General features: G+C 42.8%; 1 protein-coding gene across 3 annotated transcripts; it reads left to right on the forward strand.

Annotated features, from left to right (window-relative positions):
• Nucleotides 1-3,420: 3,420 nt before the first annotated feature.
• On the forward strand, nt 3,421-22,622 carry IMPA1 (inositol monophosphatase 1). 3 transcript variants are annotated; one of them, XM_075920465.2, is made up of 9 exons: nt 3,421-3,517; nt 5,043-5,124; nt 6,311-6,444; nt 7,944-8,048; nt 11,554-11,599; nt 11,727-11,835; nt 12,929-13,037; nt 17,567-17,718; nt 19,035-22,622. In XM_075920465.2, the coding sequence occupies exons 2-9, from the start codon at nt 5,062-5,064 to the stop codon at nt 19,151-19,153; spliced, it is 837 nt and encodes a 278-aa protein (XP_075776580.1). In that variant the 5' UTR covers nt 3,421-3,517; nt 5,043-5,061; the 3' UTR covers nt 19,154-22,622. The 3 variants fall into 3 exon arrangements, with proteins under 3 accessions (XP_075776580.1, XP_075776581.1, XP_006135350.1); XM_075920466.2 differs by having other exon boundaries at nt 3,474-3,523; XM_006135288.5 differs by lacking the exon at nt 3,421-3,517 and adding an exon at nt 3,536-4,103.
• Nucleotides 22,623-23,564: the final 942 nt, after the last annotated feature.

Genomic DNA, 23,564 nt, shown 5'->3' on the forward strand with positions numbered 1-23,564 from the left:
CTTTGTTTCGGTCTTCACCGAGAAGTCTGTAGGAATGCCTAACAGTGAATGCTAGTGGGAAGGGAGTAGTTTTAGAAGGTAAAATAAAAAAAAGAACAAGTCAAAAATCACCTAGAAAAGTTAGATGCCTGCAAGTCACCAGGGCCTGATGAAATGCATCCTAGAATACTCAAGGAGCTGATAGAGGAGGTATCTGAGCCTCTAGCTATCATCTTTGGAAAATCATGGGAGACAGGAGAGATTCCAAAGGACTGGTAAAGGGCAAATATAGTGCCCATCTATAAAAAGAGAAATAAAAACAACCCAGGAAAACTACAGACCAGTTAGTTTAACTTCTGTGCCAGGGAAGATAATGGAGCAAGTAATTAAGGAAATCATCTGTAAACACTTGGAAAGTGGCAAAGTGATAGTGAACAGCCAGCATGTATTTGTAAAGAACAAATCATGTCAAATCATAGAACTGGAAGAGACCTCAGAAGGTCATCAAGTCCAAACCAATCTGATAGCTTTCTTTAATAGGATAACATGTCTTGTGGATAAGGGAGAAGCGGTGGATGTGGTATACCTAGACTTTAGTAAGGCGTTTGATACGGACTCGCATGATATTCTTATCAATAAAGTAGGCAAATACAACTTAGATGGAGCTACTATAAGGTGGGTGCATAACTGGCTGGATAACCGTATTCAGAGAGTAGTTATTAATGGTTTACAATCTTGCTGGAAAGGCATAACAAGTGGGGTTCCGCAGGGGTCTGTTTTTGGGACCGGCTCTGTTCAATATCTTCATCAATGCTTTAGATATTGGTGTAGATAGTACGCTTATTAAGTTTGCAGATGATACCAAACTGGGAGGGGTTGCGACTAATCTGGAGGATAGGATCATAATTCAAAATGACCCGGACAAATTGGGGAAATGGTCTGAGGTAAATAGGATGAAGTTTAGTAAAGACAAATGCCAAGTGCTACACTTAGGAAGGAACAATCAGTTTCACACATACAGAATTGGAAGCGACTGTCTGGGAAGGAGTATGGCAGAAAGGGATCTAGGGGTTATAGTCAACCACAAGTTGAATATGAGTCAGCAGTGTGATGCTGTTGCAAAGAAAGCAAACATGATTCTGGGATGAATTAACAGCTGTGTTGTGAGCAAGACACGAGAAGTCATTCTTCCGCTCTACTCTGCGCTGGGTTAGGCCTCAGTTGGAGTATTGTGTCCAGTTCTGGGCATCACATTTCAAGGAAGATGTGGAGAAATTGGAGAGGGTCCAGAGAAGAGCAACGTGAATGATTAAAGGTCTAGAGAACATGACCTATGAGGGAAGACTGAAGGAACTGGGTTTGTTTAGTTTAGAAAAGAGAAGATTGAAGGGGGACATGATAGCAGTTTTCAGATATCTAAAAGGGTGTCATAAGGAGGAGGGAGAAAACTTGTTTATCTTGGCCTCTGAGGATGGAACAAGAAGCAATGGGCTTAAATTGCAGCAAGGGAGGTTTAGGTTGGACATTAGGAAAAAGTTCCTAACTGTCAGGGTAGTCAAACACTGGAATAAATTGCCCAGGGAGGTTGTGGAATCTCCATCTCTGGAGATATTTAAGAGTAGGTTAGATAAATGGGATGATATAGACAGTATTTGGTCCTGCCATGAGGGCAGGGGACTGGACTCAATGACCTCTCAAGGCCCCTTCCAGTCTTAGTATTCTATGATTCCTTTTTGCGCAAAACCCCCCTCTTGTGCAAGAGCCATTCTTCCTGAAAAAAAGTGGAAGAACGGCTCTTGCACAAGAGGGGTTTTTTGCACAAAAAAGAGCAGTGTAGATCGTTCCTTTTTGTGCAAAAGCCCCTTGCGCAAAAATGGTGGCTCATTAAGTATGCAAATGAGGCATGGTGATATTCACTGCTTTGCCTCATTTGCTTATTTTCTTGGGCAAGAGAGGGCAGTGTAGAAGTAGCCAAAGGATATAAGGAAGTAATTTAGCGTCATGGGTATGCTTATTCTGATATAAGTGTAATGAAACCGGCTTGTTACTTCCCTGTGACCCCACACAACCGCTAGTATGGGGTTTCAAGGACTGTTCAAGTGCTAGAGCACTTGCTGAAGTTGAGTGATCGCTGGTAAACTTAGCATGCATGTGGGTTCTTTGTTTTTCATGTTTTTTTTTCTGTACTATTTGAATAGAAAAAACAGTGTGATAACCATAGACTAGCCATTCTCAAATTGTGATTGGGACCTCACTGGGTTGCTACGGCTGGCTTAGACTTCCTGGGGCTGAAGCCTAAGTCCAATTGCCTAGGGCCAAAGAAGTCCAAGAGTGTCAGCTGTGGTTATCAGAGCTCAGGTTACAAGCCCCCTGTGTTGGGTTGATGTCTTGGGGCTGTGGCATTAGCCTCTCTCTCTCTCTCCCCCCCTCGCCCCCCCAGGCCAAGGCTTTGCACTCCTCCCACACCTACACCAGCTCAGGCTTTGATCTTCCTCCTGGAATCATGTAACTTTTGGTTGTAAGAAGGTGGTTGCAGTGCAGTGAAGTTTTCGAACCTCTGCTGTAGGCAATTACGTTCTCTCTCTGGGATTATCAGGCCTGCTGGGGAATTCATTCTGCAGGTAGGGAACTGTGCAATATAGAAATGCCCTCATAATGAGGAAGAAAGAGAGAGGACTAAACCTAAAAGACTTTCTGCATGGGGAATATAGGATAGGTGACATTGCAAGACCATGGAAGAGGAATACAGCTGCAGTCACCTTGAACTGGTCTGGCAATGCATCTACATGTCAATGCTAGCAAAAAAAAAAACCCACCCCAAACCAGAAGGAAGGCCTGCACCGTTGGGGGAACAATAGTGAGTAACATGGATTAGTAAGAAAGTATATTGGATAAATGCTATACCCAAATTTGCAGGGCCCCTGTGTGTCACTGCCCCTGAAATCTGCATTGGCCGAGGATTTGCACCATCTCTCTAATAATGCCGTATCTTGTACTGGCTTAAGCCCTGCATTCTCTCACTCCCCCATATTCCCTCTCTTCCTCCCCCTTGCAGGCAAAGAATACAGTGCATCCTGTGTGAACCTTCATGCTGTAATTAATCATCCAAGCTTCCACAATTGCACAACAATCAAGCTAACCCTGTTTCTAAATAAGGCTACAACAAGCCAGTCCCTAGGAAACCCCCAAGACGCTATGCAGTTGGATCCCTGGCCCGCTTTGCACGCCTGAGCTCTCTTCCCCTTGCTTGCCGGGAGGCAACCAAAAGAAAGACGCTACACGCCACTTAAACCTGACACAAGCCAATTTCTGCAGCTTTCAAGCGTTTTTGCTGGTAGCAGCCTCCCCCCAGGAGGTGTCCCCGGCCTCTCTTCCGTGCGCAGGCGCAGAGAGACAACCAGTCAGGCGGCGCGGGGAGGGAAGGGTTAACGCTTGTCAAAGGCCGGCGGGGGCGGGTGTGGTTTCGCCGGTGTGCGCCTGCGCACTGGCTGGATCTGCGAGGGTCGCGGCGGACCGGCACCGGCAGAGGCTGTGGGAGGTAAAGGTGGGAGACGCGCCGGCCGAGCTGGGGCTGCGCGCAGGCCTGTGGCGGTGGATGGAGTCGCCGTCCCGCGGCGCAGTTCGGGGCGGTTTGGACGCGAAGCTCAGGCCGTGGCGCGGGCTGCCCGGGGGGTCGCGGAGCTGCAGGGCGAGGCGGGGGCTGCCGTGTGGGCGACAGACGTTGCCGCGCGCGCGCGGGGCTGTTTCCGTGGCCCGCTCGGTCCCTTCCGTGCAGCTGCTCCCAGAGAGCGGCCGGAGGCGCTAACGGGCGGGCGCGGTGTCCTGGGTCCAGGCAGCCCGCCACCCCCGTGGGACGCGCTGTGGCGTTCAGCCGTAGCGGCATCGGCTCGCCAGTCGCCTCTGCCTGCCGTTGGGAGAGCGCTTGGCATTCCCCGGGGTGGCTCCATCGCGTTAAAGCAGCGGCTCCGCAACAAGTTCTAGCGCAGTAGGACGCTGCTTCCTGTCTTTAAAAAAAGCCCTGGCGATGCAAGCGGCTCCTGCCCTTCTCGTAAGCTAAAGGGTCACGTATCACTCTGATGTCTTAAAGTTAACCTTATATGAAAGTATTGTCTTAACCTTACCCGGTAAGTCTCACCCATTAACTGATGGGGAGTGGAGCAGCTTCCTGCCTGCTGTGGGAGGGGTACCAGCCCAACAGCAAGGTGAGGGGTGATCCGGCCAGGCCTGAGTGATTTCCCCCATCCACTCTTCCTTTTAATGGGATTTCACATCCCTATTGTGTAGTACATTCATACATTGTATATTATATTGCTTGTGCAAGTTTACCTACATGATAACATTGGTAATGTGTTTTCATACACAGTTCATAATATTTTGAGGGTATAAAATGTGTATTAAAGTAATTACAATACTTTGTAATTTTTTCTATGTGAAATTAACCATTTCTGAGCTGTCTGAATCTGGAATATATCTCCGAAATAGGACAGATACTGATTTTGCTCTCTGGTTTTGAAATGTCTGAAGCAATTTAACCGAAACGCTATCTAAAAGTAGACTGAATTATGCCCGTTTTACATTTGAAGCATATTATAATGAAAATTCTAACTTGAAGTGAGCATTCAACATTGTGTAAAAATATCATCTACATAACCCCACTGTAGCCCTGATCCTGCTAAGACATATGAATGTTTAACTTTACATGGGGTGAGTACTCCCATCCAAGTTGTTGACTGCCCACTGTATGTGAAATTTATCACACATATATGTCGTTATACTTTCAGGGTCTATGCTTAATAGTGTCTTAGATTTAATAGAAAATTAGTATTCATGATTTGAACTTTAAATTGCCCGGCAGTGGCGTGACCAGAGTAAAGCATTAGAGTTATCACAAATTAATCTCTTTGCTGTGGAGGACACGGCAAGCTTTATTTCTCAAGTATCTTTGAGCATAACTTCCATCAGAGAAGGGATGTTGAAATCAGAAACAGGGAAAGAGTAAATGGGCTGTTGGTCAACAGTTTGAACACTTATTAAGTGTCTATACTAACATATCTATCGAATAGGTACTGTACCTAGGATAAGATGGCTGATTCTTGGCAACAATGCATGGATTATGCAGTTATTTTAGCAAGAAAGGCTGGAGAGGTATGTAAACTTATTTTATGTTTCCAGAGAAACTCATGTATGTCTTTTAGAGAAATTTTGTTTTAAAGTTTGCCAAATATTGCACCTCTATATTTTGCCAAAAACAAACATAAATTAAAATTCTAAAGTGAAATGGCAATGAATTAAAAATAAGAGTGCATTCTGTTCCTCAACTAGGCTAATTTAGGAAAAAGTCTTTGCAATGCCTTAGACTGATAGATAGCAATTATTTGTGGTTTAACTTCTCTCCTTGTTGCACATATGCTTTTGGTACCTTACATTTGGTTAAAAGCAACTCTCTTTAGTGCACTTGCTGCTGTAGTAGGCAGCATATCGTTTGTCCCTCATAGTGCTGCCTTTCTGTCTGAACAGAGTGCATGACTACTGCCTGCATTTTCTCAGAGTGGTTTTTCCACAGTCCTGTATCTCTTTACTCAACAGAAGCCTGCTTCCAGTCTGGTGCCTCTCTAGCCCTTGGGCAGACAATTTGCCATCTCCCCTCACTCCACTTTTTATTGAGGTTCTCTCCCTTGTGAGGCAACAGCTCTTGCTCCCTCACTTTTGGTGGCTTGCCCCTCTGCCTTCTGGCTGTGGTGTAACATGGCAGGAAAGCAAGAAAAATTGCAACAGATCTCTGAGGAGCCTAGGGATAGAGTGGATAGCCAGGTCTCTACTTCTATACATCAGTTTCTTATTGTGCACACAGATAAGGATAGGGCACATACCAGACATAAAGTCTTCAGAATTGCAGTAAATATTGAAATCCCTTCAACTGCCTCAGTAAATATTCCCTCAAACAAAGGTTCATTTCATTACATTAATATTCCTCAGTATGATTTTCTAGGTTGGAAGGCAGAGATTCAGTCACATGTCCATAGTCTGGCCTGGAAATAACTTAACCTAGGGTGTAGCATTTAGTGTTTCATTTCACTTTATAGCATTTTGTTAATGCTAAAATACCGTAAGACTTAAGAAATTTTAAAACTGCTTCTAGCAAAATGGAGCTGACCAATATTCCGTCCTTAAAGGAGATTATTTGTAGTACATAAAGTTAAGCACATGTGTAGATTTTTGTCAGATCAAATTATTACAGTCAGAAAAAAATAACCATGCCTTGGCCTTCTGGAAGCTAGAATAACTAGTATTTTCCTGAAGTTTTTTATTAACAAAATTATATTCTTTACAGGTAGTCCGGGAAGCATTGAAAGAAGAAATATCAATTATGGTTAAAAGCTCACCAGCAGATCTAGTTACAATAACTGATCAAAAAGTGGAAAAAATGATTATTTCTTCTATAAAGGAAAAATATCCTTCTCACAGGTACAACTTCTATTGATGATATTTTAATTGCTGTTGGTGGGAAAAGAGGAAATGGTGACTGAAGGGATAAAGTATTCAGTAGGGATGTAAATGGTTAACCAGCAAGGGTTGGAGCAGTTCCTTGCCCACCCCGGGCAGAGGGCAGCTCCAGCCCGGTGGGGCCCACCACAGGCAGGGACTGCCCCTGTCTCTTAACACATCTGCCTTCTCCCCCCCTTTACCTTCTCCATCGCAGATTACATGCTGGCTCCCATGGAGGATTTGTTGCAACCCCAGCTGGCTTTGTTGCAGGCTCTGCAGTATAAAACTTATACTGCAGAACCTGCAGTGCATGTAACTGCCAGTTCCCTGTGCCACTTCTCAACCCCCCATCTCCAGAAGAAGAGAGATGGTGAGCAGCAGGGACCTTCGAGTTGGGGATGGAGTAAAGAAGGAGGTGGGGTTCTTGGGGAAGGGCAGGGGCTCTGCGGCCCATTGTCTGGTAGCAAGTCAATGGCAGTTCCAGGGAAGGCAATGCATTCTCTGGCCTGTTATACCTGTCGCTCCTGACACTGACTATACGGATAAAGAGGAAATGAGACAGCTTTAATAATCTAATAAAATAGACTTCAACATTATGTCCAAAAGAATGCTGTTGTAAACTAATATTAAAACATATAAACATTTTTATTATCTCTCCCATTGTGCCGTTTTATCTGTAGTTCCACGAATATCACTGCTCAACAAGTAGCCCACCATTACTGGCTTGCTAAAATGCCAATTGCAATTCAGTTGTTTTCAGCTACATTTCACATAGATAAGTGCTGCTTAATTTTCAGGTTACACATGCTTTTCTTCTAAGAATGATAAACATCACCTGTTGCAAAGTTACAGTACTATAAATTCCATTCATATTTTAATTTAGGATCAAGTATCAGAGGGGTAGCCGTGTTAGTCTGAATCTGCAAAAGCGACTAGGAGTCCTGTGGCACCTTATAGACTAACTGAAGTGTAGGAGCATAAGCTTTCGTGGGCAAAGAAGTGGGTCTTTGCCCACGAAAGCTTATGCTCCTACACTTCAGTTAGTCTATAAGGTGCCACAGGACTCCTCGTCGCTTTTAATTTGGGATGTAAGCGACTAGTTGACTATCCGATAAGCATATGCCTATCGGATAGTTGACTAGTGAGTCAACGAGTCATTTTCCCCCTCTTCCTTTGCTGCCTCTATCAGAGAGAGGCAGTAAGGGTGAGGAGGAGGCTCTTGCTTAAAAGCCAGTCCCCACTCCCCAGCACCATCTCTGCGGAGGGCAGGGGAGGCCGAGGCGTAGCAGGGGACCAGGCATGAGCCGGGAATCACCTGTCCTGGCTCGTGCCTGTCGTGTCTTCCCCCCCCCCCCACCCTCCGCTTCAGTGCACTTTAGCCCTTTAACTGTGTTGTTAGCCTGACAGACTAGCTGATTAAATACCATTTAACATCCCTAGTTTTAATTCATGTTTTAAATATATTTTTGCTACTCTAGTTTTATTGGAGAAGAATCTGTTGCAGCTGGAGAAGGCAGTACCTTGACAGATAATCCCACATGGATTATTGATCCTATTGATGGAACTACAAACTTTGTACACAGGTACATTTGTATGTTTTGTCCATGATTACTAATTAAATGGGGCAACATTTAGACTAGACTTTTTGTTGTTTTTTTCTGGAATCATTCAAGTAATTGTGTTTAATGTTGTTTGCAATTGAAATGCAATGAAGACATAATAGATCTTGAGTTGTTTGCTCATACTTGATTAGAAACTGTCTAGGCAAGCGTTACTAGAGTAGCAGTACTTTTGTGTAAGTCCTTTAATGCTCTCAAATAAAATACGAGCTGTAACCAACTGCTGGCATGCCTTGAAAGCGTTATGTAGTATAATTAGTACAGAGTTAAAAGAACAGACCCATTTTTGCAGTGTATGTCGATCTGAAAGTTGAGAAGCAAAAGATGCAGTATTATAAAATTACAAAGAGTTTAATTTTTTATTTGGCATTGGCTGAGCCTGTTTGGTGGCAAAGGATAGTAGCTGAAAATTTCCAGAAGAGTGCTTTTGATAGCTTAAACCCTCCATATAATGGCAAGGAGAAAGGAGGGTCAGGGCACAACAGGGAGGCAAGATCAAATCAGTATCTTAGATGCCTATATACAAATGCAAGAAGTATGGGTAATAAGCAGGAAGAACTGGAATTGCTAACCAATAAATACAACTATGATATCATTGGTATTACAGAAACCTGGTGGGATGGGACACATGATTGGAATGTTGGTATGGAAGGGTATGGCTTGCTCAGGAAGGACAGACAGGGAAAAAAGGGAGGAGGGGTTGCCTTGTATATTAAAAATGTACACACTTGGACTGAAGTGGAGATGAACGTAGGAGATAGCTGTGTAGAGAGTCTCTGGGTTAAGCTAAAAGGGGTAAAAAACGAGGGTGATGTCATGCTAGGAGTCTACTACAGGCCACCTAATCAGGTGGAAGAGGTGGATGAGGCCTTTTTTAAACAATTAACAAAACTATCCAAAGCCCAAGATTTGGAGGTGATGGGGGACTTCAACTATCCAGACATATGTTGGGAAACTAACACAGCGGGGCACAGGCTATCCAATAAGTTTCTGGACTGCATTGGAGACAACTTTGTTTCAGAAGGTTGAAAAAGCTACCAGAGGAGAAGCTGTTCTGGATTTGGTTTTAACAAATAGGGAGGAACTAGTTGAGAACTTGAAAGTGGAAGACAGTATAGGGGACAGTGATCATGAAATAATAGAGTTCATGATCTTAAGGAAAGGTAGAAGGGAGACCAGCACAATTGAGGTAATGGATTTCAGGAAGGCAGATTTTGATAAGCTCAGAGAACTTGTAGGTAAGGTCCCATGGGAAGCAAGACTGAAGGGAAAAACAACTGAGGAGAGTTGGAAGTAATTCAAAGGGACGTTGTTAAGGGCCCAAAAGCAAACAATTCCGCTGTGTAGGAAAGATAGAAAATATGGCAAAAGACCAGCTTGGCTTAACAAGGAGATCTTGCATGATCTCAAAATAAAAAAGGAGTCCTATAAAAAATGGAAACTAGGACAACTAACAAAGGATGAATATAGGCAAGCAACACGGGAATGCAGGGGCAAGATTAGAAAGGCAAAGGCACAAAATGAGATCAAACTAGCTACAGGCATAAAGGGAAACAAGAAGACCTTTTATAAATCCATTAAAAGCAAGAGGAAGACCAAGGACAGGATAGGCCCACTGCTTAGTGAGGAGGGAGAAGCAATAACAGGAAACTTGGAAATGGCAGAGATGCTCAATGACTTCTTTGTTTCGGTCTTCACCGAGAAGTCTGGAGGTGTGCCTAATGTAGTGAACACAAGCAGAGAGAGGGTAAGTGTAGAAGATAGGATACACAAAGAACAAGTTAAAAATCACTTAGGAAAGTTAGATGTCAGCAAGTCACCAGGTCCTGATGAAATGCATCCCAGGATACTCAAGGAGCTGATAGAGGAGGTATCTGAGCCTTTAGCTATGATTTTTGAAAAATCATGGCAGACAGGGGAGATTCCAGAAGACTGGAAAAGGGCAAATATTGTGCCCATCTATAAAAAGGGGAATAAGAACAACCCAGGAAACTACAGACCGGTCAGTTTAACGTCTGTCCCAGGGAAGATAATGGAGCAGGTAATTAAGGAAATCATATGCAAACACGTGGAAGGTAATAAAGTGATAGGGAATAGCCAGCATGGGTTTGTGAAGAACAAGTCATGCCAAACTAATCTGATAGCTTTCTTTGATAGGATAACGAGCCTTGTGGATAAGGGAGAAGCGGTGGATGTCATATACCTAGACTTTAGTAAGGCATTTGATACGGTCTCGCATGATATTCTTATTGATAAACTAGGCAAATATAACTTAGATAGGGCCACGATAAGGTGGGTGCATAATTGGCTGGATAACCGTAGTCAGAGAGTTGTTGTTAACGGTGCTAAATCCTGCTGGAAAGGGATAACAAGTGGAGTTCCGCAAGGGTCTGTTTTGGGACCCGTACTGTTCAATATCTTCATCAATGATGTATATATTGGGATAGAGAGTACGCTTATTAAGTTTGCAGATGACACCAAACTGGGTGGGGTTGCAACTTCTTTGGAGGATAGGGACATAATTCAAAATGACCTTAGCAAGTTAGAGAAATGGTCAGAGGTAAACAGGATGAGGTTTAATAAAGAGAAATGCAAAGTGCTCCACTTAGGAAGGAACAATCAGTTCCATACACACAAGATGGGAAGCGACTGTCTAGGAAGGAGCATGGCGGAAAGGGATCTAGGGGTCATAGTGGACCACAAGTTGAATATGAGTCAACAGTGTGATGCTGTTGCAAAAAAAGCAAATATGATTCTAGGTTGTATCAACAGGTGTGTGGTAAGCAAAACTCGTGAAGTCATTCTGCCGCTCTACTCTGCACTAGTTAGGCCTCAGCTGGAGTACTGTGTCCAGTTCTGGGCGCCACATTTCAAGAAAGATGTGGAGAAATTGGAAAGGGTACAGAGAAGAGCGACAAGAATGATTAAAGGCCTAGAGAACACGACCTATGAAGCCAGGCTTCATGAACTGGGCTTGTTTAGTTTGGAAAAAAGAAGATTAAGGGGGGACATGATAGCCGTTTTCAAATATCTAAAAGGGTGTCACAAGGAGGAAGGAGAAAATGTGTTCCTCTTGGTTTCTGAGGACAGGACAAGGAGTAATGGGCTTAAAGTGCAGCAGGGGAGGTTTAGATTGGACATTAGGAAAAAATTCCTAACTGTCAGGGTGGTCAAATATTGGAATAAATTGCCAAGGGAGGTGGTGGAATCTCCCTCTCTGGAGATATTTAAGAACAGGTTAGATAGACATCTGTCAGGGATGGTGTAGACGGAGCTTGGTCCTGCCTTGAGGGTGGGGGGCTGGACTCGATGACCTCTCGAGGTCCCTTCCAGTCCTATTATTCTATGATTCTATGATTCTATATTTCTTGTTATAACCCAGATGGAGTACAACTAGAACTTTAAAAATGTATAGTAACAAAATAAGCATATTTCAATTATGAATTAATAAAATATTTTTGTTTTGAAGGTTTCCATTTGTTGCAGTTTCAATTGGCTTTGTAGTCAACAAAAAGGTAAATTTACATTATTACCTAATATCCAACAGAGAAATAAAATCAAATTCATAACATTAACCATTGCTCACTTTATGTAAAACTGTCATTTCCACATTGATGGAAAGGAAACCTTTCTTCTTTGCAGATTGAATTTGGAGTTGTGTATAGTTGTGTGGAAGACAAAATGTATACTGGCCGGAAAGGAAAAGGTGCATTTTGCAATGGTCAGAAGCTTTGTGTATCAGGACAAGAAGGTGAGTAGTACTAAGTAGCTCATGTTGGGAAGTGGAATGAGTGGCAATTCTTAATTTTATTTTGGAAAAGGTTTATTTATATCAGAAACCATTGGTGTATAGTTTCTCATAGCTATTTCCATCCTCATCCCTGCACAAATGTACACTTATTTTGTCCATTTTGCTTACTTATTTTGTAAGGATGCATCTACACTGCACCGTTATTTCAAGATAATGAGCGTTATTTCGAAATAACAATGCACGTGTCTATGCAGCCATTCCATTATTTCAAAATAACAGATGGCTTATTTAGTAATCTGTAAACCTCATTCTGTGAGGAATAATGCTTATTCTGAAATAAGTATTTCAAAATAAGGCATGTAGAGACGCTCCATTGTTGCTATTTCAAAATAGCCCCTCATCAGGGCCTCCTGGGGCTCTAAATCAAGATAGCACATCCACATTAGGGAAGCCTGGTCTCGGCCTAATGTTAAGGCTTCCCTGCAGTGTAGATGTGCTATTTTGAAATAAGCTATTTTGGAATAACTGTTCCAGAATAAGCATGCAGTGCATATGTATCCCAAGTGCTTTAAAGTAGGAGCCCGTGTTTTGTTTTCTTTGAAGCACATAATAGGCTTGTGAATGTTATAAAATAAAATTAGGATGTTTGGGGTGTTATTGCCTGTGTTTGTTAAACTGATCTGTTTAGAAACAGTGACAAAACTACCAAAAAAATAGTCTTATTTCAGCCCTGAACCTGCAAAGCATTTGAGTTATAGGCCTAACTTCTGGTATCTCTGTTTCTCAAACATGAAGTTGTCTACGTTTAAATATTTCATTGCATCAAGATTGTAAGGATTTGAATAGAAGTTATCCCAGTGAATATATGCCCAAAGCAAGACTGGACAGTGCTCTCTTTGCTAAGTGTTTCTTCCTCATAGGGTCCAAGCAAAAAGTATTTACATCTGTGCTACATTGATTGTAAAGTGAACATGTTAGATGAATGTTCATTACAATGACCAATCAGTGAAAATGCACGAGATGCTCAGATGTTTAATTACTGTCCTTATGTAAGTCAGACTGTTGAGAAAAAAATTATGTTTTCCATTCCCAGATATTACAAAATCCCTTCTAGTAACAGAAATGGGATCTAACCGTGAACCAGAGACTTTAAAAATAATTCTTTCTAACATGGAAAGGCTTCTCAGTATTCCTGTTCATGGGTAAGAGATTTTTAAATTTATTCTTAGTCCTCTATTTTAAGTTTGCACCAAACATGATTTTTAGGAAAGAAGCTGAGTCAAACTCAGCTTTCTTTGCTATATATTTTTTAAATCGGATGATAACTTGATTTAAATTGCCTTGTGTCTTTTTTTACCAAGAAACTGTACATAAGAAACAAGGTTTACAGAACATGAGGCATGGATGCAGTTTGACTTCTGTATGTTGGGTGGGGTGGATGACAACTCCAGACAGGCTAATGGGACTGTGCATGGGTAGGGATCTGTTCCATATTTGGGGGAGGGGACAACAATTTCAGCCATGATTGTAGGCCAATTTGAAAACTCTAACTTTTTGTGATTAATAACTTAGATTTAGTTGACAAACACTGTATCTAATATCTGTATAAAGAAAAATAAAGGGTTTTATTCTTTATTACTACTCTTGAATATAACAGTTGTAGAAAAGTATAGATTACTTTCTGTTATTTAGGCTACTTACTTTTCTGCGGTTCACCAAACTTGGGTTTAGATCATTTAACTTTTGGAAACATCCTACTCGGGCAAAGCCCTGTGAGTTTACACAGCACCTGCCTGGGGCCCTAGATGTGTTAATCTAAACAAATAATAATAGAATACTAAATGACTTTAAACAGGAGTGAACCTGACACTTATGTTATTTTTATTTCAGTTTTAAATCTAATTACTTTCCAGAGGCTTTTCAGTTCAATCACTGTATTGTTGTTTTAGTTCTAACAAGAATATTTAAATCCACATGCAGAGAAAATTATACATTTTAAAGTGGAGAAAAAATGAGTCTTGTTTATTATTTACAGTTTGTGTATGTGTGAATCTCTTTTTAAGTACCATTCTGTGTTTGCACACTGACTCAGTTCCCATTGCTGTAATAATACTTGCCTGCCTGCTATATGGAATTATAAGAATTAGACTGATATCTGTGGAGCATGATCTGCACCTTCTTAATGGCTCCAACACCCCCACCGCTGAGATCCCAATACATTTCCTCTCCTCCTCACCACCAGCACTACAGAGTAACCCTGTGCTCCCTCTGCTCCACCACCAGTACCACTGGGGGCCATTTACTCACACACCCCATTCTCACCATGGGGTGCACTATGCTCCCCACCATCATTGGAGATCCTGGCACCCTCTTCTTGCTTGTTCCACCCCAAACGGTTTCCTTGCTGCCCCCGTACTGTTGGTTAGGAAGACAGTCATTCCAGTAGTCTCAGCTGCTGATTGGTGGAGGACAACAGAGGGGCCAAGGTGGATGAGTTAGTGTAGCAGAGAAGGAAACTGACAGGGGAGACACTCTGGCTTCTGGAGGAAGGAACCTGATTGCTGCATGAAAGAGCTCTTTTGGAGCAGGGTTGTGCTCTATGAGCGAATGTCTGATGCAGAATTTAAGGGTGGATGGTTGCCCCCTTATCGGACACCTCAGGAGGGGACACATTCCATAAAATTGCTTGCTTCCCAAAATATCCCCATGGAGAAAGGCACTAAACTTTGTAACCTCAGCTACTCTTACTGATGCTCATTGCTTTATTTAAACCCAAGGGCTTTATGTTGGCATAGAAATTTATCCTGGAAAAACCTACTTAATGGATTATTCTATAGAAAGCAGTATAGGCTATATTACCCTAATCAAAAGATCCTTACAGACCTAAAATCCTTTATATATGTTCTGAACTAAACTTTAGTTTCTGTTGACCAAAAAGTATCATTTTACAATGGTTTTTAAAAACTATTTTTTTTCCTAAAATCATGTTTTATACATTCTTGTACAGAGACATTTGAAACAGTACAGGTTGTACCTCCCTGGTTCAGCATGAGAGAATTTGCTGGATCAGGAATGGTCTCCTGCTAAGCCCATCAACTGTTGCTGTCTCCCCCACACCCATCCTGGTTGGGTTGCTTGTCCAGCTGCTGCCAGCTCCCTGGGCATCACAGGCTCTAGCAGAGCCCTGCACATCTAGAGGCAGCCATAAAGCTCAATCGTGATCCTGCGCTCCAGCAGTCTGCCAGGGATTGGGGCTCTGGCCTCAGCTCCATGCTGTCAGGGGGCTTCAGCCCCGAACTGCTGGAGGCTTTGGCCCCGCACTGCCATGGAGCTCTGGCCTCGACCCCAAGCTCCCAGGAACTGCCAGGAGGCGGTGGACCCATGCTGCCATGGGTTGCTGGAGGCTGCCTTGGGGCTCCAGCCACGGTGTCACGCTGTCCCTAGCCAAGCTGCCGTTCTCGTTGCACCCAGCTGGCCCTCCTGTTCATAGGCTCCTGGGTTCTCTAGTACTGGAGCATCTGTGGTCCTGTTGAACTATGGATGTTGCCAGACCAGAGGAGAGTGCTGGTTTTTGGAGGTACAATCTGTCGTGTGAAACTATAGAAACTAGGTACAGAGAAGATCTATCAGGTTATCTAGGTTCCCCTTCTCTGGTGTAACTAAGGAGAAAAATCAAGAGATAATAACCTAACTTTTATGTAGAGCTTTTCAGAATTTTTTTTTTCCTGCAGACAAAAAAATTCAGCCATGGAGTGATATTTTTTGGGTTTTGGCAAAAATATTTTTCAACAAAAGTTCAGTTTTACACAGCCAATTATTTTTGTTTATCATAAACTGTTTCAGTGGATATTTTTTGACCAGCCTTGCTTATATGCATTTGGCTTAGAGCAGAGGTGGGCAAATAATTTTTGCAGGGGGGTGCGGGGAGCACTCCAAGAATTTTGTAAGTGGTCATAGACCACACTTTTCTATTGTATTAATGGAGATGTGTGTGGAGTCTGGGAGGGAGTTTGGGTCCAAAAGGGGGTTCTGGCCTGGGGCAGGGATTTGGGTGCGAAAGGGAAGGGAGGCTATGTGCAGGCTTAAAAGGCACTTACCATATGCAGCTGGCAGCACAGTGCGGCACTGTGATGGCCCTATGCTGCTCAAAGCTGCCAGTTGTTGCTGGAAACCATGTCTCTGGACACCCCTTAGAAGGAGCGGAGCATCAAGTCTGTGTGCTGCCCCTACTCCCAGCACCATCCTCACAGCTCCATTGACTGAAAATGAAGGTCAGTGAGGGTGGCTGAGGCAGTGCTTATGGGCATGGGCAAAGTGTAGACCTGCTGTCCCCCTTCCTTGCCACCCCCTGAGGGACTCTGAGGCACACTTGCCAGTATCCTCCAGCCGATGCACTTCTGGAAGTGGCATGATTGGAGCTACAGAAGGCAGGCAGTTGTCCCTGAGCCACGGGACATTTTCTTCTGGACCTGACCCAGAGGGTCTTGATCAGAGTTCTCTCTCAGCTGTGCTTCAGCACAGCTTCACAGGTGATTAATCAGTCCTGCCCAGTCAAAGGTTCAGGGCTCCTTGCATGGAGCTGACTGACTGGGTGGAGCTAATTAATCACCTGTGAAACTGTGCTGCTGCACAGCTTAGAGAGAACACTGGTCTTGATGGGCTGGAGGAAAATGTTTGGCCAGATCCAGCACATAGAACATACTTTGCCCACTTCTGGCCTAGAGGGTCCTATTATGCACAGGTCTGTGACCCAGGGACAAGCGGGGAAACCACGCAGTGTGCAAAGCTGCAAGGGCAGAAAAATGAGAAATGGTAGAGCCACAAATATGCTTGCTGGCTAAGGGCGGTAAAACGCCTTTTTACAGTTCTGATCATGCAATTTTTATTCACACAACTGAGTTTAAAGGGAATGCTTATATGAGAAAGAATTGCAGGATTGGGCCCAAAGTACCAATCAGAAAATATCCTTTCTGCCAGGATTCTCAGGCTCCTTTCTGATTCCTTGAGCACTTACGCTTTTCATACTTCCATAGAGATTTTTTGATATCATGAAACAAGTTTCACCTGTTTACACTTGAAAACTGATTTTAGGTTTTCTGTGAAATGAATAAACTATGTTTGCTCAGAGCACAATAATGTTGTTGTTTCAGTTTTGAATCTGTATTTTGAAATTCTAAGATGCCAGATATATGCCCTTTGTAAATGAAGGAATGATTAAATTGGCTCTTGCCATGACCTGATTGCACCATGCTTTATGTAATAGTTTGGTCTAGATTTTATTGATAACTGTCTGACATACAAAAATATGTGCTATCTGACAAGTTCATGAATGTGTGATCATATAATTTGTTCTGGGGCAATAATTATTGCAAAGGTAGATATTTTTCATCATTTTTATCTTGTGTTATTTTAACCCAACTGATGCTTTCACCTTAAAAGTAGTTTTGAGAATAATTTCCTATGAATTTACTATTATTTAGTTATGATTTCTTTTTAAGGCTAGTCAACTGAAATCAGTGAATGAATACATTCACACTTGTTTGCCATGGATAGAAAGTGAGCAGGAGAAGACAGAGGAATAAATATATACTGGCACACTTCTCACAGTAATTAGCGTTAGTTCCCTTCTTTGCTTTATTCACTCTGTCCGGTGTACACTGTGTGGTTAGTTTTAATATTTTGATGTTCCTGTAAACTACTCTCAAATAATGTGTGTCTGTATCTGTTTTAGGATTAGAGCTGTTGGTACAGCAGCTGTAAATATGTGCCTTGTGGCAACTGGTGGAGCTGATGCATATTATGAGATGGGCATTCATTGCTGGGATATGGCAGGAGCTGGGATTATCATTACTGAAGCAGGTGGAGTGCTGCTGGATATATCAGGTAAATGAAAGGAACTTTTGGGAAATAGATTTTTTTTACAATGTGGATACTTTCATAAACTGAGGTATGGAGAATGTTGGCATTCGTAGGTGCTTTCTTGCCCTTTATCAGCCACATAGCAAATCAAAATGAAGACCAATATCAATAAGATTTTCAGCCTTCCTGTCATCTGGATATTTTTTTTTATTAAACACTGTTTATATCATATTAATGCATAGGAATAATTGTTACTTGTTTTAATCTTTAGTTCGCTTAGCAGAAGTTCTTGCTCGCTAGCATGAAGTCACTTACAGCAATATCATTTCTTGATAGCATTTTAAAGTAAATGATCAGTCTGAATTTTGCTCCCAGATCTGAATGTTAGTTTCTAGATTAATTCAGTGAAGCTTGTGCATGCTTATCGCAGGCAGAATTTGATCTGAAATAATTACCCTTACTAAATATTTACTTTGGTAGAAAAAATTGTAACAACTGTTTAATTCTACCTAAGTGAAATGGTTTCATACATTCAGCCACAGCAGACAGGAAAACTTTCCATGTTTGGTAAGTGATGGCAATAAGAGGCTTCAAAGACAGTTGAGAATATCTAGACCAACACTAATGGATAGAGCTCCTACCCATCCCCATGATTGTGATGATCTCTATTTCTGATTATCATTCCCTGTTCATATCAAGGGTCAAATTCTAGTTTGCCTCAGTAGTATGGTCTAATTAGGGACATGCAGGATTTACATCAGCCATAAGGCTGAAGTAGCCCCAGAGAAACCTCTAATCAGCTATTCCTTGAGTTGTGTGGAGCATACCCTTCCTATTCTCCTTTAGCACACAGCTCTGCTGTTCTGCTGGGTTGAACATTTGAAGAGGAGGGGGAATGAGATCATGGTGTGTCTCTTTTTAACCTTTTACCCTTACTCATTTCTTGCCAAATCCTTTACAGATCCTTCAACTTAAAGATCAAATATATGTGGTTTCTAAGCAAAATGTGTTAAATATATGCTGCTTCCCTTATGCAACCGTTAATGTAACACATTTCTAGTATTGTTGGGGTGCTCAGTATAAATCCAGTAGAGTTGGGGCTTCATCCTCCTTAGTAGTATTTCCCTATGTTGGGTAGCATGAAGAATTTGATTGCTATATTCATGAATGAGCTGCTAGATTGTATTTTACATCCTGTAATGTGTACCCCTTTTTAGATTTGGATTTGTTAGTACAGTTTCTCCTAGACTGAGTATTACATTTTGACAGTTGCTTATTTTTGTCAAGATTCAAATTCTTCTAATATTGCAAGCCAGTTACTGTGTTGACTTTGTTTTCAGGAGGACCATTTGATTTGATGTCACGAAGAATAATTGCTGCAAGTAGTCAAGTCCTAGGAGAGAGAATAGCTAAAGAACTTCAGATAATCCCCCTACAAAGGGATGATGCAACAAATTGAATACCGCCGCTATACTTAAGTGTGGTAATATTAAGTTTGTCAACAATTGTTACATACTCTGTGATGTTAAAAAATAACTTCCCATGTAAGGTAACATGCTGCACTTAAATGGTTAGTAATATACCTCAAATGAAGATATCTTCTTATAAATTAACTTCTAAATAGGATTTTGAAATCAGACCCATTTGACACTGTTATAGAACTTGTTCGAAGTTTTCAGTTTGTGTAAATAAAATATCAGTTTTGCTGTAAATCTTATTTCCCATATAGATTTATAGCTGCTTGAAGGAGTACAAGGAAAAAAGACCAAATGCCATAAAAATAATATTAAAAATGTATATAGTATACTGGAAGATAGGAGATCAATTAATGCTCTGAACCATATACAGGCAGTCCCCGACTTACGCCGGATCCGCAGTTACGAACGGGGCTGCCCCGGAGTACACGGACTGCGGGACCTCGCGGTCCCGCCGCCCGTGTACTCCGGGCGAGAAAAGCTGCTCTGCTTCCCCCCCCTCCCCCCCGAGGCTTTGCAAAGCCACGGGGAAAGCCGGCAGCGGGACAGTCCAGACGCCCCGCGGCTGTCCCGCTGCCGGCGTCCTCAGAGGCTTTGCTCCCCATCTCCCTGGTCTGCTGGTCTCCAGCAGACCAGGGAGACTGGGAGCAAAGCTGCGGAGGACCCAGGCGGCGGGACCGCTGTGCGTCTCGGTCCGCCGCCCGCGTCTTCCTGGTCTGCTGGGGTGGGGGGGGGTGCAGCTAGTACGCCCCCCCCCCCCAACCCCAGCAGACTAGGCTTTTCTCTGGACGCCTGGGGCAGAGCAGCTGGAGCGCTGCCGGTTGGTCCCGCAGCGCCGCTCCGGGCGCTACTGGACCAACCCAGCAGCACCCTAGCTGCTCTGGTCCTGATTCAGCCGCTGCTGGTCAGTTTCAGCAGCGGCTGAATCAGGACGCCTGGGGCAGAGCAGATGGGGTGCTGCTGGGTTGGTCCAGTAGCGCCGAGGAGCGGCGCTACTGGAGCAACCCAGCAGCACCCCATCTGCTCTGCCCCAGGCGTCCTGATTTAGCCGCTGCTGAAACTGACCAGCGTTGACTACAGGAAGCCCGAGGCAGAGTTGCTCTGCCTCCGGCTTCCTGGAATCAGCTGCTGATCAGTTTCAGCAGCAGCTGACTTGGGGACGCTTGGGGTTCTTAAGTTGATTCTGTATGTAAGTCAGAACTGGCGGTCAGTTTCAGCAGTGGCTGAATCTGGACGCCAGTTCCGACTTACATACAGATTCAACTTAAGAACAAACCAACAGTCCCTATCTTGTACGTAACCCGGGGACTGCCTGTATTGCAAAGAAAAAATTACTGTGTAACACACTCCAGATTATTGCTCCTAGTTCCGATTTTGTCACGGTTTCCCTCAATATGATCAGGGTTGATTGTTGCTAATGAAATTTCATATAAAACCTCTAAAAGTCTTACAGTGCCATCAGTCTGTCCAGAAGTTTTCACTGGTGAAGGAAATGTCGGGGTAGATCACATGATCCCAGACCTCACTATGGAAACTGTCACATTTCGTTTTTAGCACATTTCAGATAACTTGTTTGTTATCACTGTGGAAGAGTGATTTATTTCAGTTGTTATTGTAGGGAATGTTTAGAGAAATACTCAGAGAGAAAAAAAAAATATATATATATATATGACTTATTTGCCTATCATATCCATACAAATAATTGACCAGTGTTCCTAAAAAATAGAATGTAACATGGAAGAAAGAAGCTCTGTCATGCACCCGGCAAAAGTCTGAAAAACGAAATGGGGTTTATGTTAATAGTTAAAAGCAAGACCATAAGCTGAATGGATTAATTGGTTTCAGTTAACACTTCATCTTGCATATTCTCTACGTGATGTGTATAGCTTCCATTAACTATTTATGGGTCTTACTCCTACATTTCCAGGGGAGAATCTACCTCAAAGTCTAAAGGCTATTTGAAATCCAAAAATTCCTCCTTAATTTGGAGAGCAAAACCTATCCCCTGCCCCAACTTCCTATTTTATTTTAAAATTTAGCCTGTAGTCCTGACTTTCATTTTAATTACTATTTGATAGTCATTATGACAGTAATGACGAGTTAAGATCAGGGTCCTGATGTGCAACATACTGCAGAAACACATGTGAGGGCATACATCAACTTTAGGGTTAGTTCTTTACAGTTTATTTTTTTGAATTATGTTATCAGTGCATTGAACAATTACTGTACATTTTAGAGTAAACTGCAGTCCATTTGGGGACTAATTAATAATAGGATCAACATTTCCAGAAGTGCCCACTACTTTTGGGTATCTAATTGAGACTTATGATCACTTTTGAAAATATGTTGTCCTTATTTTACAGTAAAACTCCGATGGTCCAACGCCATCAGGAACCCAGAAGTGCTCCAGGCAGCCAACCATTGGAGCTGCTCTGCCCCCAGCTTTCCCAATTCAGCCGCTGCTAAAACTGACCAGCAGCTGAATCGGGTAAGCCGGGGGCAGAGCAGCTGGAGTGCCGCCGGGTAGGTCCCGTAGCGCTGCCCCTTGGGGCTGCGGGACCAACCCGGCAGCACCCCAGCTGTCCCCGATTCAGCCGCTGCTGATACTGATCAGCGGCTGACTCCAGGAAGCCCGAGGCAGAGCTGCTCTGCCCCGGGCTTCCCGGAGTCATCCCCTGATGAGTTTCAGCAGCAGCTGACTTGGGGACACCTGGGGCAGAGCAGCTAGGGCGCGACCGGTTGGTCCATTAGCGCTGAGGAGCGGCGCTGCGGGACCAACCCGGCAGCACCCCAGCTGCTCTGCTGCAGGCGTCCCCGATTCAGCCGCTGCTGAAACTGACCAGCAGCGGCTGAATCAGGGACGCCTGGGGCAGAGCCGGACTATCGGAAGGGGGGGCTATGAGGGGTCTGGGGTGGCATCCCCCCACCCCAGACCCCTCATAGCCCCCCCTTCCGATAGTCTGGCATATCTGATAATCCGGCACCCCCTGGGTCCTAAAGGTGCCGGATTATCGGAAGTTACTGTATTTAGAATGGGCAAGAGTGTGTTGTATCTTAAAATACAAGCACTAGCAGTTTTTAATAAAATTCATTGGATCTTGTACCAGTTGTTTTGTTGGTTTTACGAAAATGTTTATGTAGACACTTCAAACAATTAGTCCTAGTGAGAAAAAGAGTTGCATGATAATTCAGGGGCTGATAAGAAGGAATTCATTAGAGTTTAATTTCTTGGGGGGGAAACGTCAAAATAGTTTGAACGTCACCACAGCTTCTTTGTTTTTAAATCTAAGAAATGAATGTGATGTCTTAGTAGGTCTGGCTAATATATTATCTCTGTGGGCTTTTGTGTGTAATTTGAGTTTGTCTGTGCAGAAGTTTTGATATATAATGGAAGTGTATAAAATGCTACTTGATGTGAGATGTTTGTAATAATAAAAGAAAACATTTCTTTTAGTGGATGGTCTGAAAAGTTTCTGTGCAAATTTGGTTGGTTAGATATTTTCATTCCGTCTTTCAGAATGCCAAAGGCATTTAATCATATCACAGACAAAATAGCTGCTAGCCAATTTTTATATTAAAGCTGTTTTAAATGTTTAAGAAGTAAGAGTTTAGCTCGCGAACTTTGTATTCTGATTATACCCTTAAAACGTAAATGACCTATTTTGTATGTGAGTGAGCGTGGTTTGCCTACTTAACAATTATCACATACTAGCATATTTACATACATGGCATTGCTTGGGCCCTTAACTCAATTACTTTTTTAAAATAAAAGGGAAATGTACTTGCTTTATTTAAATTATTGTATTTTTCAACAATGTTGTTTTGATTCATTTTTTGTCAGGTTTCTTTTAAAAGGGGATTGTTAATTTTTTTTCCATTTAATTGTTTTTAGTAAATGTTTTTAAATTGGAATTCCATCAAGTGTATTTTTTCTTCATCCCTATAAACTCTTATAATTTGCTGTTTGACTATAGCGCTTTTTTATTTCTCTGTGTATTGAGAAGCATTCCTAGTGCAGGCTCATCCTATTTTTCTGGCTCATCTTGGTTCAGTCTAGGGGTGAAAGTAACTTAAATTTCTTTCAGGTACTGTTGTATTGCAACTTCTCCTGGGGAGCCTTCAGGGTAAGAGGTTGTGGGAGGTTGTGATACAACAGACCCTCACTGAAAGCACACCTGGCGGCCATCTCTTCTTTACAAGTGGGGGAAGCTGGCCACTCGGTCTTTGCAAGCCCCCTGGTTGGGCACTTCCTCAAGGGAATGGACAGACTCTGCTCCCCAGCCTGGCACCCTGTTACTTGGGCTCTCAACTTGGTTCTTTCTGTGTTCATGGGTTCCCTCTTTGAACTCTTGGCTATATGCTCCCTGCTTTACCTGTCATGGAAAGTGGCTTTTC

The sequence above is a fragment of the Pelodiscus sinensis genome, chromosome 2 (genome assembly GCF_052426305.1).
Source record: "Pelodiscus sinensis isolate ZL-2025 chromosome 2, ASM5242630v1, whole genome shotgun sequence".
Lineage (NCBI taxonomy): Eukaryota > Metazoa > Chordata > Testudines > Trionychidae > Pelodiscus > Pelodiscus sinensis.